General features: G+C 45.1%; 1 protein-coding gene across 3 annotated transcripts in view; it reads left to right on the forward strand.

Moving 5' to 3' along the window:
* The window catches only part of LOC140738530 (histidine ammonia-lyase), an 80807-nt gene that overhangs the window by 33368 nt on the left and 31855 nt on the right, over window positions 1-15584 (forward strand). For 2 of the 3 annotated variants that reach the window (XM_073065919.1, XM_073065916.1), the window contains exons 11-12: window positions 14558-14705; window positions 15409-15504. In XM_073065919.1, coding sequence (XP_072922020.1) covers window positions 14558-14705; window positions 15409-15504 — 244 coding nt within the window. The remainder of the gene's footprint in view (window positions 1-14557; window positions 14706-15408; window positions 15505-15584) is intronic. The other variant, XM_073065917.1, reaches the window with a different exon arrangement.

The raw sequence follows: 15584 nt of genomic DNA on the forward strand, positions 1-15584 counted from the left end.
CCCCATGACAACTGTATCATTACCTTTGCGACATGCCAATTTTAACTCTTCATTCAACTTACACCCTACATCCAGACTGCTGTTTGGGGGCCTGTAGATAACTCCCATTAGGGTCTTTCTACCCTTAGAATTTCTCAGTTCTATCCATACTGACTCTACATCCCCTGTTTCTATGTCCCCCCTCGCAAGGGACTGAATATCATTCCTCACCAACAGAGCCACCCCACCCCCTCTGCCAGTCAGTCTGTCCTTTCGATAAGATGTATATCCTTGAATATTCATTTCCCAGGTCCTGTCCGCTTGAAGCCATGTCTCTGTTATTCCCACAACATCGTACTTGCCAATTTCCAACTGAGCCTCAAGCTCATCTACTTTATTCCTTATACTTTGTGCATTCATATATAATACTTTTAATTCATTACTCCCCTCTCCTTTCATATCAATTCCTATTTCACTTGGCCATACTGTATGATCTCTTCTTGAGCTTTCTACTCCATTGATTCTGTTGTCCTTTTTAACTTTTCTTATTTTCACTTTCCCTTTAACTCCATCTTTATATTTCCAGTTCATCCCCTCCCCCCCCCCCCCCCCCCCCCCACTACTTAGTTTAAACACATCCGTGTTGCAGTGGCAAACCTGTCTGCCAGAATGCTGGTCCCCCACCTATTAAGGTGCAACCCGTCTGTGAAATTTTGCACACCTCTGTGAAATCCCCCGTTGGCCTCAGTGCAAACAAACCCATTCAACCTCAGCTGACATCCTGGTGGATCTCCTTTACACCCTCTCTTGTAGAACAGTGGCAAGAGCAGTGACAGTACTGCCAGTGTGACCAAACTGAGGTTTCATAACGTTATGGTATAGCCTCCTTGCCTGTGTCGGTGCCTCGGCTAGGAAAGGTTGAGAAGGCCATGGGCCAAATGCTGGAAAATGGGCTGGGCATCTTGGTAAATGTGGATCATTTGGGCCAAAGGGACCTCTTTTTGTGCTCTGTCACTTTAAAGAAGGCAGGTATTCCATTTGCCTACTTCAGAACCAGGTTTATTATCACTGATGTATGTCAGAAAATGTTTCTTTTTTACCAGAAATACATAAAAGTTACAAAAATAAATAAATAGTGCAGAAGAGGGAGGAACCATTCAGAAATCTAATGATGGAGGGAAGAAACTGTTGATGAAACACAAACTGTGAACCTTCCAACTTGTGTATCTCCTCCCTGTTTGGTAGTGAAGAGAAGAGGGCATAACCTCTTAATGATGGATGCTGCCTTCTTGAGGCATCACCTTTTGAAAATGTCCTCAATGCTGGGGAGGCTGAGCCTACCCTCTGAGTCTCTGTAGCCTCTCTTATTCCTTAAAATCCTCTGCTCCTTGGTGCTTTCTATGCCCGACCATATATGATGCTTGTACTAGCTCTATCACTCTTCCCAGAGTGTATCACCTTGCACAAACAGGTGCTATTGGTCCATCTCCTATTGCTTTGACCATATTCCCAGCTGATCAGTATTATGCTGGAGCCCGCAACTATCCTCCTGACTGTCAGCAACACAATCATATCATTTCCCACATCCATGTACAAATCATTACAGTATGTAGCAAACAGGATGAACCCCAGCACCGATCCATACGGTTTTGAAAACCGCTCACTGGCTTTGAAAATCTCAGAAATACCCACCACCACCACCCCATGTCTTTTACCAAGCCTGTTTTGAATCCAGTTTGCCAATTTGTCTTGATTCCATAGATCAGGGGTTCCCAACCTTCTTTATGCCTTGGACCCCAGTTTGGGAACCCCTGCTGTAGACTCTCACCTTCTGGACTAGGGACCTTGTCAAGGGCCCTACTGAGATTATGTTGACAATGTTGGTTGTGCTGCTCTCTTCGGTACATGTTATTACCTCTTCAGTGTTCATTGAAGTTAGTCAGGCAAAATCTGCTACAAAAAGGCTATGCATCTGCTTTTCCAATTGCAGGTCAATGCCATCCATAGAACTTCGACCAATAATTTCTTCAACCACTGATGTTCGACTCCCTGGCCTGTAATCACCTGGCTTATCTCTGTTGCTCTGAACAAAAAATGCTGTCCTCCATTCATCTAGCACCTCACCTGTGGTCAGCAATCTCCTTCCTTGCCTTCCACAGTAGCCTGGCCTGAACTCTTCAGGTCTTGGAGGTTTATCTGCCTTTATGAACCCTGCCCCCCGAACATGCCATTCAACATTGTTTAAAGTCATTTCCTGTGCACAAGTGTAAAGGAGAACAAAATATTTGTTTCACTGGATCCAATCGAGCACAAAAAACACAAACAGTAAAGAACACAATAATAAGGATAAAAACACAATAAATATAAATGTATGAGATTCTTTTTATATATAGAGTTTGATTGGGGCCATAAAGTGAATCTAGGCACAGGAGTGTCTGCGTATAAGGTGACTGACGGTACTGTACCTCCTCCCTCTTTCATGAAAACGTGGTGTAGAATATCCAGCCGCCTCTCCACTTCCCAAAGTCTCTAACTGCAGTGGCTTTCTCCTTAGCATTACTTTATATTATGTGTGTTATCTGACCTACATGCCCGTGATGCTGCTGCATGCAAGTTTTCCATTGTTCTGGTACCTCACTGTACTTATAAACTCATCTTAGCTTGAATGCCATGTACCAGGCATGCTGTTATGATGCCCACTGGGCTTCCTTGGCCTGCCCACCCAAGTGCCTGCATGAGATTCCATATGTGGCCTTTCCCCCTCAGAGCTGATCTTAGTTTCCTCCTTCCTTACTGATCTGGCCACCAGCCACTAGAACTTCAGCATCCGAGCTTCCTTCCTGATTTCAACAGAACAAGGAAACTAGGGGAGGGCAGTAATGGTATAGGAGTGAAAGGGGTCTTTTAAAACCACTAAGTAGTGAGAAATATGAGTAAAAATCCTTCTGTGTGGTGATGCAATGATAAAACGGGGCCAGTGGTAACTGTAGCTATGGAGACATCAGGTTAGATGTTAAAGTATGTAGGATGCAATACATTTAGAAAAGTTAAGGAAGGTGAAAGGGGTGGATGGGTCATGCTTGCTGGGAAGAGTAAAATGGCTACAGTGAACAGCACAACTATGTGGACTGAAAAGAAAGGTGTTACATGAATGAGTTTAGTTTATCTAAGAGTTGATTAAAGGTGGAGGAAAGAATCAGGGAAGTGAAGGATCTGGAGAAGCAGGATGCTTATGTGAGAATGCTGTTCTCGAACTAAGTTCAGCATTCAACACCATAATTCCATCCTGGCTCGACAGGAAGCTCAGAGACCTCAGCCTTGACCCTGTCTTGTGCAGCTGGATCCTGGACTTCCTGTCAGATTGCTGGAAGGTGGTAAGAGGGGGCTCCCTCACCTCCAACCCTCTGACTCTCAACACAGGAGCCCCTCAGGGCTGTGTACTGAGTCCCCTCCTTTACTTCCTGTATACCCATGACTGTGTCATCACCCACAGCTCCAACCTGCTAATTAAATTTGCTGATGACACTACATTGATTGGCCTTAACTCAAACAATAATGAGGGCTACAGGGAAGCAGTCATCTCTCTGACACAGTGGTGTCAAGAAAACAACCTCTCTCTCAATGTCGCAAAAACAAAGGAGCTGGTTGTGGATTACAGGAGGAATAGAGATGGGCTAGCCCCTATTGACATCAATGGATTTGGGGTTGAGAGGGTAAACAGCTTCAAGTTCCTCGGCATCCACATCACCGAGGACCTGACATAGTCTGTACACACCAGTTGTGTGGTGAGAAAAGCACAACAGCGCCTCTTTCACCTCAGACGGTTGAGGAAGTTTGGTATGGGCCCCCAAATCCTAAGAACTTTCTACAGGGGCATAATTGAGAGCATTCTGACTGGCTGCATCATTGCCTGGTATGGGAACTGTACCTCCCTTAATTGTAGGACTCTGCAGAGAGTGGTATGGACAGCCCAGCACATCTGTAATTGTGAACTTTCCACTATTCAGGACATTTACAAGGACAGGTATGTAAAATGGGCCCGTAGGATCATTGGGGACCCGAGCCATTCCAGCTGCTACCATTTGGGAAGTGGTACTGTAGCATAAAAGCCGGACCAACAGGCTCCGGGACAGCTTCTTCCACCAGGCCATCAGACTGCTTAACTCACACTAACTTGAGTGTACTCTGTATTACATTGACTGTTCTACTTATAAATTATTATAAATTACTATGATTTCACATTGCACATTTAGATGGAGACCTAATGTAAAAGTTTTTATCCCTCATATATGTGATGTAAGAAATAAAGTCAATTCAATTCAATTTTAATAACCCCAATGTTAATTGATGGCAAAGGTTAGTAAAGGTGATCAGGGAACAGGATTCCTACAAACTAAGGTTTATTATCAAAGTATGTATATGTCACCATATACAGATCTGAGGTTCGTTTACTTGTGGGCAGACTTCAGCAAATCTATAGTCCAGTTATCAACCAGAGTGCTCAAGACAACAAACTGTGCAAATTCAAATATAAATAATGAGAAATTGAGATAATGAGATAGAGTCCTTAAAGTGAGATCATTAGTTGTGGATGATGGACCAAGTGAAGTTATCCCCTTTTGTTCAAGAGCCTGGTAGTTGAGGGTAGTAATTGTTCTTGAACCCGGTGGTGTGAGTCCTGAGGCACCTGTACCTTCTACCTGATGGCAGCAGCAAGAAAAGAGCATGGTCTGGGTGGTGAGGATCTCTGATGATAGATACTGCTTTCCTACAACAATGTTTCATGTAGAAGTGCGCGGTCGTTGGGAGGGCTTTACCCGTGATGTACTGGGCCAAATCCACTACCTTTTGTAGGATTTTCCATTCAAAGGCATATATATATATATATCCAAAGAGGGAGGATGCAGCAGTGGATCAAATAATGGGGAATGAGCATAGCTTATAACTTCTCTAGAGGAGGTTATTGCACAGAACAGACCCTTCAGCCCATGATGTTATACCAAACTTTTGACCTACTGGAGGATTAATCTAACCCTGTTCTCCTACTTAGTCCTCTATTTTTCTAACATCCATGTGCCTAGGAGTTTCTTAAATGTCTGTAATGAATCTGCCTCTACTACCACCCTTGGCAGGGTGTTCCACATACCCACCACTCTCTGTGTAAAAATAAATTACCTCTATCCTTTCCTTCTGTCATCTTAAAATTGTACCCCTTGGTATTAGCCATTTTCCACCCTGGGAAAATGTCTCTGGCTGTCCACTTGATCTATGCCTCATGTCATCTTGTACAGGTTTATCAAGTCACCTCTCATCCTCCTTCACTCCAGAGGGAAAAGCCCTTGTTTTCTCAATGTTTCTTCATAAGATATGCTCTCTAGTCCAGTCAGCATACTGCTAAATCTCCTCTGTAACATAGTAACCAGAGTTGGTTTAGTTGGTATCTAGAAGGGAAATGGAGCAGGTGGACTGGAAGGGAAGTGGAGTAAGTAGTCTGGATTTTGGACAGGGAGGAGAAATGAAGCAAGTTTATTTAAAGTGGAAAAAGTGGCTGTATTAGATAAACCAGACTCAAAGAGGCTAAGTTTCTGGTTGCTTTAGGGAGGAGATAACAGAGCCACTAATACATAGACAGTATTTAATAATTCATTAGGAAACGGTGTGGGGCCACAGGATGGGCTTTGGCTACTGTGATGCCAAAGTGCTAAAGAATGGGGATGAGGACAGGTTGTTGGAAAGGCAATGGAATGCCTAAAATAGTGGATCAGAAGATCATCCAGAGATTAGAAGTATAAAATAAATTGGATGGATTGCGAAGGGGAAAGTCTAATCAATGTTAACTATTTTGTTTGTGGAAGTTGTAGAATGTGATAATGCACTCAATGTAATTGATCCAGATTTTCACAAGGTCTTCTGTTAAGAATCCCTATAATAGACTAATGAATAAGGCCAGAGAATATAGAGTCAGGAAAGAAGAAGATAGAATGGTTGGTTGGCTTCACACTGAGAGTGGGCAGGAGGAGTTACTGGAAGCTGGTCTTTCCACAGGCACTGGGACCTCTGCTCATCATTACTTACATTCATAGACATTCTAAGTTAGTGTGGGAGAGTCAAACAGATAGCACTAATGGACTTGCAGAAAGGTCAAATGAAGGTAGTGTATGTTGGTAGGATGGATGTGAAGTGGGTGAAGACATGGGAGGTGGGGCCTAGGTGTGATAGGCAGTGGGAAGGGTCTCCTGACACATACCAAAAATTGCCTTCCTGGTTAGCAAGAGCATAAAAATGACAAACTGAACTCCAGAGGGATGAAAATTAAGGAAGTTACTCTGAACTTGCATTCAAGCCTGGACTGGTCCCACTCTGGTTACTATGTTCTGATGAAGATGCAGAGACATGGGAGAAGGAGCAGATATTTGGAGAGGGAATGAGAGATGACCAGGCAGAGGAAGGACTAGGCAGGCAGGTAGTCAAGAAACCCATATAACCATATAACAATTACAGCACGGAAACCATCTCGGCCCTTCTAGTCAGTGCTGAACGTTTACTCTCACCTAGTCCCACTGGCCCGCACTCAGCCCATAACCCTCCATTCCTTTCCTGTCCATGTACCTATCCAATTTTACTTTAATTGACAATATCGAACCTGCCTCTACCATTTCTACTAGAAGCTTGTTCCACACAGCTACCACTCTCTGAGTAAAGAGGTTCACCCTCGTGTTACCCCTAAACTTTTGCCCCCTAGCTCTCAATTCATGTCCTCTTGTATGAATCTCCCCTACTCTCAATGGATAAAGCCTATCCATGTCAACTCTATCTATCCCCCTCATAATTTTAAATACCTCTATCAAGTCCCCCCTCAACCTCTACGCTCCAAAGAATAAAGACCTAACTTGTTCAACCTTTCTCTGTAACTTATGTGCTGAAACCCAGGTAACATTCTAGTAAATCTTCTCTGTACTCTCTCTATTTTGTTGACATCTTTCCTATAATTCGGTGACCAGAACCGTACACAATACTCCAAATTTGGCCTTACTAATGCCTTGTACAATTTTAACATTACATCCCAACTCCTATACTCAATGCTCTGATTTATAAAGGCCAGCATACCAAAACCTTTTTTCACCACCCTAAACACATGAGATTCCACCTTCAGGGAACTATGCACCATTATTGCTAGATCACTCTGTTCTACTGCATTCTTCAATGCCCTACCATTTACCGTGTATGTCCTATTTTGATTATTCCTACCAAAATGTAGCACCTCACACTTATCAGCATTAAATTCCATCTGCCATCTTCCAGCCCACTCTTCTAACTGGCCTAAATCTCTCTGCAAGCTTTGAAAACCTACTTCATTATCCACAACGCCACCCACCTTAGTATCATCTGCATACTTACTAATCCAATTTACCACCCCATCATCCAGATCATTAATGTATATGACAAACAACATTGGACCCAGTACAGATCCCTGAGGCACGCCACTAGTCACCGGCCTCCAACCTGACAAACAGTTATCCACCACTACTCTCTGGCATCTTCCATCCAGCCACTGTTGAATCCATTTTACTACTTTTATTACATATCCATTTTATTACATATACCTAATGTAATATTATAATAATATAATATTATAATATTATACCAATAATAATTAATATTAATTAGTTTTCTAAAACTAGTCACTCCAGAACTACTTCTCCACTCCAGGAGACAGTGGGGATGAATGCTGCTCTGGGTCTGATTTTGGGTTTGTGACTCAGCTACACAGGAGAAGCAAGAATCCCAGGCTAGTAATGGGAGGGCATTCAACACTTAGGCCAAGGGATGGGCGCTCCTGTGGTTGTAGATGTGAACCCAGAATGGGGTGTTGCCTCTTTGGTGCTGGGGTCAAGGATGCCACCAAATGGTCAAAGGGGGAGATTAAGCAGTCAGATGTCATGGTTTATATTGGTAACAGGAGAGATGAAGACTTGTAGTGATGGATTAAGATGTGCTGACAATGTAGGAATAGGAATAGAAGGTGGAAGGCTTCAGATTTCGAGGTCACAGGGACCATTTCCAGGGTGATTTGCTGGCTGTATTTGAACCAGATAGGTTCAATGTCCTAGCATGAGATGGACTTTATGAGAGATACAGCGCCGAAACAAGCCCTTCAGGCCAACTGGTCTCGACTGACCAGAATGTCCATCTGTGTTGGCAGTCCCATTTGCCTGTGTTTCACTGGTATCCCTCTAAACCAGGGGTTCCCAGCCTGGGCTTCATGCACCCCTCGGCTAATTGTAGGACTGAAAACAGGTTGGAAGCCTCTGCTCTAAACTTTTTCTATCCATGTACTTGCTCAAATGTCTTTTAAATGTTGTTACTGTGCTCACGTCTGGCAGCTCATTTCATAAACAGACCCTCCTCTGCATGAATAAATTGCCGATCAAGTCGCTTTTAAGTCTTTCCCCTCTCATTTTAAACTTGTACCATCTAGTTTTGCATTTTCTTTCCCTGACTAAGTGTGTTCACCCTATCTATGCCCCCCATCACTTTATATATCTCTGTATGGTCACCCTTCAGACCAAGCCTGTCCAAGTTCTCGCTGTAATTCAGGCCCTGAAGTCCCCATAACAGTATTCTCAGTCTTTGCATTCTTTTCAGCTTAATGACATCTTTCTATAACAGGGTGACCAAAACGATGCACAATGCTTAATGTACGGCCTCACCAATGGCTAGTACAACTGCAACGTTACATCCCGACCTCTATACTCAGTCCCCTGACCAGTGAAGGCGAGCATGCCAAACACCTTTGCCATCCTGTCTACCTGGAATGCCACTTTCAAGGAGCTATACACATCTCCTTCTGGGTCCCGCTATATACATATCTTTTGGGTCCTGCTGTATATATATCCCGCTATATACATATCCTTCTGGGTCCTGCTATATACATATCCTTTGGGTCCTGCTGTATATATATCCCGCTATATACATATCCTTCTGGGTCCCGCTATATACATATCCTTTGGGTCCTGCTGTATATATATCCCGCTATATACATATCCTTCTGGGTCCCGCTATATACATATCCTTTGGGTCCTGCTGTATATATATCCCGCTATATACATATCCTTCTGGGTCCCGCTATATACATATCCTTTGGGTCCTGCTGTATATATATCCCGCTATATACATCTCCTTCTGGGTCCCGCTGCTCAGTGACACTCTGTCGTGGAACGTTTAAAGGAATTTTGCAGCGGCAGGGGTGGTTATGGGAGAATGGTAGGGGGTGGGAAACTGCCAATATACTATAATTTCAATGAGATATATATAGTGTGAAAAGAGAGCAAAAATAGTGATGCAGTGTTCATGGGTTCATTGACTGTTCTGTAATCTGATGAAGTAATAGATACTGTTCAAAAACCATTGAGTGTGTGTCTTCAGGTTCCTGTACTCCTCCCTAATGGTGGTAATGAGAAGAGGATATGTCCAGGGTGGTGGGGAGTCCTTAATGATGGATGCTTCCTTTTTGGGGCATTGCCTTTTGACTGTATCCTGGAAGTTGAGGAGGCTAGCGCCTGTGATAGAGCTGGCTGAGTTTACAATCCTTTGAGGCTTTTTCCGATCCTGCACTGGCCCATCAATACCAGACAGTGATGCAATCAGTCAGAATTCTCTCCACGCTACATATTTGCTAGAATCTTTGGAAAGCAGATGGATTGATTCTCAGACAGGAATATAATGTTGTCGCTATCACAGAGGCATGGTGGAAAGAAAGGTGGGACTGGCAGCTCATTGTCCCAGGTGTACGATCCCCAGGCATGACGGAAAGGGATGTAAAATTAGAGGTGGCATTGCAGTATTCAGGAAGGAGTCCATTACCGCAGGAAAGATGGAGGAGGTAAGAGAAGATTCTTCAAACGTGACCGCATGGGTGGAGCTTAGATAAGAAGGATGGTTGTTGTGTTTGTATATGCACTACAGATCTCAAATTGTCCATAGTGCACCCTCCTACTCTGCGTCCCATCCCCCAAGCTTCAGTTGAACAGTCCACTACAGGGTGTAGCAGAGCAGAGGGACTTGGAAGGAAGTATATGGTTTCCTCAAAGTGGCACCACAGGCACTCAGGGCTGTGAAGGAGGCATTCATCAGTCAAGGCACTGAGTATAGAAGCTGGGATGTTATCCTGCAATTGTACAAGATGTTGGAGAGGATGCACCCAGAGTATTGTATACAATTTGGGTTTCTCAGTTACAGAAAAGATGTCATTAATGTCATTAAAGTGCAAGAATGTTGCTTGTAAACAGAGGAACAGCTATATAGGCATTCACAGAGAGATACAAAAAATAATAGTGTTATACAATATAGAAACAAAGATCGATTTCACGTGAAAGGCTTAGACAGTGTTGGATACAACCCAGTCCATCACAGGAAAAGCCTTCCCATCACTGAGTACATTCACAGGGAGCACGGCCACAAGAAAGCAGAATCCATCATCAAGGACATCCATCCTGTAGGCCATGTCCTCTTCTTGCTACTACAGGAGGTACAGGAGCCTTAGGTCCCACACAGCCAGATTCAGGGACAGTTATTACCCTGCAACCATTGGGCGTGTGAGCTGGAGTGGATAACTTCACTCACCTCATCAATGAGTTGACTCCACAACCTACAGACTCACATTCAACACCTCGACAACTCATGTTCTCAATATTATTTTTATGTTTACAGTTTATCTTTTTTTGCACATTAGTTGTTTGTCAGTCTATGAGTAGTTTTTCATAAATTTTTATTGCATTTCTGTATTTTCCTGTAAATTCTCACAAGAAAATGAATCTCAAGGTAGCATGCAGTATAGGTACTTTGATGATAAGTTTGTTTTGGCTTTCCTTAGAGGGGGGAGGATATTTAAAATGCTGTGAAGAGGTTTTTGAGCTAGTAGTTCAACCACGTTGTAGTTCTGGTCCTGATCTTAGGGAACAGGAGAGTCAATGGGAGAGCTTTTCAGGAATGGTGACCAAGGCGAAAGTCCTGAATTGGGAGCAAGGTAGGATCTTGCAGAAGGGAGCAGTGGGCCTGGCAGAGGTGAATTGCAGGTAAGTGTACAGCTGACCAATGGGAATGGTCCAAATCTGAACTACAATTCAGGGCCAGTGGGTTCCTATACCTGTGAGAGGCTGAGTCGGCAGTTTGAAGGATCCCTGAATGTCAAGGAATATTGAAAGTTGAATATGGCAGAAACTGAAAACTAAAAACAGGAGTGGCCCCACAGGAGTATAAGAAGCACAGTGGTGGTGGGGTAACCAAAGACTTAACTGGAAGGGACAATAGCACTGGGGCAAGATTAAGAAAAACCACAGCGTATGTTGTCAGTGTATTGAGAGCGAGAGGGTAACAAGGGAAAGAGTAGAGCTCCATTGGAGACAGACAAGTGTGTGGAGCCGGAGGACAAAGGTCAGGTCTGAGGTGAATACTTCTCATCTGTCTTCACTATGAGACCAGAAGAAGGGTGTTGTTGCATGGTTGTGTCAGGCAGCTTACCCACTGAGGCAGTGTCTGCAGACAACTTGAGCTGGCTGCTCACAAAGGCTTGGGGGAGCAGACAGCAGGGATCTCTTGTGCTGTCCAGATCCCTGTTGGGCTGCTTGTGGAGGCCATTTGTTTTGGCTTTGGGCGAGCTTACAGATTGTGTTCTGCTTCTGTGGCCAATTATTCCTTAAGTAATGGCAGATGGAATTTAATGCAGACAAGTGTGAGGTGTTGCACTTTGGTAGGGCCAACCAGAGTAGGTCTTACACAGTGGACAGTAGGGCACTGAGGAGTGTGGTAGAGCAAAGGGATCTGGGAATACAGGTCCATAATTCACTGAAAGTGGCATCACAGGTAGATAGGGTCATAAAGAAAGCTTTTGGTACATTGGCCTTCATAAATCAAAGTACTGAGTACAGGAGATGGGATGTTATGCTGACATTGTATAAGACATTGGTGAGGCCTAATTTGGATTATTGTGTGCAGTTTTGGTCACCTATCCACAGGAAAGATGTAAACAAGGTTGAAAAAGTACAGGGAAAATTTACAAGGATGTTGCTGAGTTTGGAAGACCTGAGTTATAAGGAAAGACTGAATAGGCTGGAACTTTATTCCCTGGAGTGTAGAAGACTGAGAGGAGATTTAAAATTATGAGGGGTGCAGATAGGGTAAATGCAAGCAGGCTTTTTCCACTGATGTCAGGTGGGATGGCAACCAGAGGTCACGGGTTAAGGGTGAAAGGTGAAAAGTTTAAGGGGAACATGAGGGGAAACTTCTTCACTCAAAGGGTCATGAGAGTGTGGAATAAGCTGTCAGCATAAGTGGTGCATGTGAGCTTGATTTCATTGTTTAAAGGAAGTTTGAATAGGTCCATGGATTGTACATGTGTATGGAGAGCTATATGAGTAGGCAGTTTAAATGGTTTGGCATGGAATAGATGGGCTGAAGGATCTGTGTTGACTCTCAGACTCTAATGCCCAGGGAGCACAATCAGGCCGGGACTCAAGATGGTGCTGGTTGCTAGAGCCTGGTGGATGGAGCTGTTTCTGAGCAGGCACAGGCACCCTCTGCCCCATGGACACACCATCCTGGTCAGACTCTGCACAGAGCCAGAAGCTGTGGCTGCCCTATCTATGGGTCAGCCTTGTTGACCTGTGCCACTGTGCAAACATTGCCTGCATTTGAAGGCTGTTGCTGTAAACCATTGGCCAAAGGTCATCCTCTGCAGATAGTTACCCCTCAGATCTTCACCAGCAGCTGGTGATGTTAGTGCATCAGTGTATTGGATGGTTGTAACAGCATCACCTTCTCCCCCCCCCCCTGACCTTTTGGGACAAGTGAAGGCCCTTTCTCTCCTCCTGTTTCTCGCAGAGAGGCGAGGCAAGGGTTTGCACTGCCTTTTGTGAGAGAGATTTGGACAACCTGGTTAGGTGAGGTCTCTGACATTGTGTGTCAATCCATAGCAAAAGGATTTGAGTACAGGAGCAGGGAGGTTCTACTGCAGTTGTACAAGGCCTTGGTGAGACCGCACCTAGAATATTGTGTGCAGTTTTGGTCCCCTAATCTGAGGAAAGACATTCTTGCCGTAGAGGGAGTACAAAGAAGGTTCACCAGATTGATTGCTGGGATGGCAGGACTTTCATATGAAGAAAGACTGGATCGACTAGGCTTATACTCACTGGAATTTAGAAGATTGAGGAGGGATCTTATTGAAACGTATAAAATTCTAAAGGGATTGGACAGGCTAGATGCAGGAAGATTGTTTCCGATGTTGGGGAAGTCCAGAACGAGGGGTCACAGTTTAAGGATAAAGGGGAAACCTTTTAGGACCGAGATGAGGAAAAACTTCTTCACACAGAGAGTGGTGAATCTATGGAATTCTCTGCCACAGGAAACAGTTGAGGCCGGTTCATTGGCTATAGTTAAGAGGAAGTTAGATATGGCCCTTGTGGCTAAAGGGATCAGGGGGTATGGAGAGAAAGCAGGTACAGGGTTCTGAGTTGGGTGATCAGCCATGATCATACTGAATGGTGGTGCAGGCTCGAAGGGCCGAATGGCCTACTCCTGCACCTATTTTCTATGTTTCCATGTTTCTATGTGTCGTTGTGTCATGCTGGCTAACAGCCTGCCATCTACACCCTGACTTTTGGATGGGATGGTTGTGGGCTCACCTTCCTCCAGCTGAGGGAGGTAACTGTCCTCCAGTGCAATGTTGACCTGGTGCTGGTTACCTGTCAGATCTCAGAGATCTGTTGGCTTTATTTTACAGTAAGGTCTGAATGTTTCTTCTGACACATTGGCTTCAATATGTTGTCAGATAACCTCACCATGGCTTCCCACTCCATCTGCACAATCATCTTTCATTATTGGCCCCTGCCTCCCATGTAAACTGGCCACTTTCCTGTCCACTGTCGGTGGAGTCTCGACCAGGGATGGGTGGTCAGTACCCTTCCTATGGCTGCTGGTGTCTTCATTCTCTGGTGAGGGACATGCCCAGTCAGTGGACTGACTCATCAAATCCTGGGCCGGGTCAGTAACATGAGGGAAGTGCCAGCGATGCTGGAGCAGTGCCAGTGGGATGGGCTGGCGACACTGGGTGCAGTGCCAGTGGGATGGGCTGGCGACACTGGGTGCAGCGCCAGTGGGGCGGGGCGGCAGCACTGGGGCAGTGCCAGTGGGGCAGGGCGGCAGCACTGGGGCAGTGCCAGTGGGGCAGGGTGGCGACACTGGGGGACAGTGCCAGTGGGATGGGCTGGCGACACTGGGGGGCAGTGCCAGTGGGATGGGCTGGCGACACTGGGTGCAGTGCCTGTGGGTTGGGTCAGTGACTGGGGCAGTGTTGGGTTATCATCACCAGCTAGACCATTCCTTCTGCATTATCCTGATTCATACACTTTACAGCCTATCACTGTCCTTTCATCGACTGAACCATTCCACAGGAAGACAGCATTATCTCCCCTTCCTGTCCTGATGCCTCTAACTTGCCTCCTCATGGTTTTGAATGACGAGTAACTTCCAGTCACAGGGCATGCTGTGTTATCGGTGTATGGTGCTTTGTGTTCACCCCTAGGGACTGTCGCTGATCAACGGGACACAGATGATCACCTCGCTGGGTGCAGAGGCGGTGGAGAGAGCGACGGCAATAGCCCGGCAGGCTGACATTATTGCAGCTCTTACACTGGAGGTTCTCAAAGGCACCACTAGAGCCTTCGACAGTGGTGAGTGCTTCCTGGGTCCTATGACATGTTTAATGGTGCTTTTCCAAACCCTCACGTTACACAGGGCACGTGGTAGTGATGGGTGGTATATAAGCATGGGCGCGGCTAGGAATGCACATCCAAAACTGAACTATAATGTGGGTGCTGGGTTGACTCGATTCTACATATAATATTCTCGCGGCTCAGTTAAGAGGCCCTTAATCACTCAAGTATGTCTCTTACCACATATCTAGCCACCTCTGCCTTTGTGAATCTATTGACAACTCGATCTATGTAGCAAGTAACGTTGGTGTCAGTCCTGATTTGAAGGAGATAGATTTGTGACCCTTCTACTCCACAGGTGATTGTGTTGCTGAAGTTGGCAAGGGAGAGGAAGAGATTCCCCCAAGTGAATAAAGTCAGTAATTGTGCAAGAGCATTGGGTCTGTGAAAAGCACATTCACAACTCTTCAAACTTACTTAAACAGGCACATGGATATAGAGACTCTGTGTGGGTCAAACACGGACAAGTGGTTGAGCTTTGCTAGGAATCTTGGACAGCACGGCTTGTTTCCATGCTGTATCACTTTAGAACAGCAATGGAGAGGTGGGCTGTGAAGATAGCTTTGAATGACAAGACATTACAGCTTTTCCGAAAATCTAAGGTTGACTTTGCCTATTGATCACTGCTGGTCTAACCTTCTCCCCTTTCCCGCGTGTTTAGACATCCATGAGCTGCGGCCTCACCCTGGTCAGGTGGAGGTAGCCTTTCGGTTCAGGTCACTGTTGGGTTCTGATCATCATCCCTCTGAGATAGCAGGTAAAGCTTCCCTCACACGGTGGGGTCAGAGAATAAGTTGGATCTGTTTCCTCTCTGCCTTCTTATAACCTTGTTCTTCC

This window comes from Hemitrygon akajei, chromosome 14 (genome assembly GCF_048418815.1).
Source record: "Hemitrygon akajei chromosome 14, sHemAka1.3, whole genome shotgun sequence".
Classification (NCBI taxonomy): Eukaryota; Metazoa; Chordata; class Chondrichthyes; order Myliobatiformes; family Dasyatidae; genus Hemitrygon; species Hemitrygon akajei.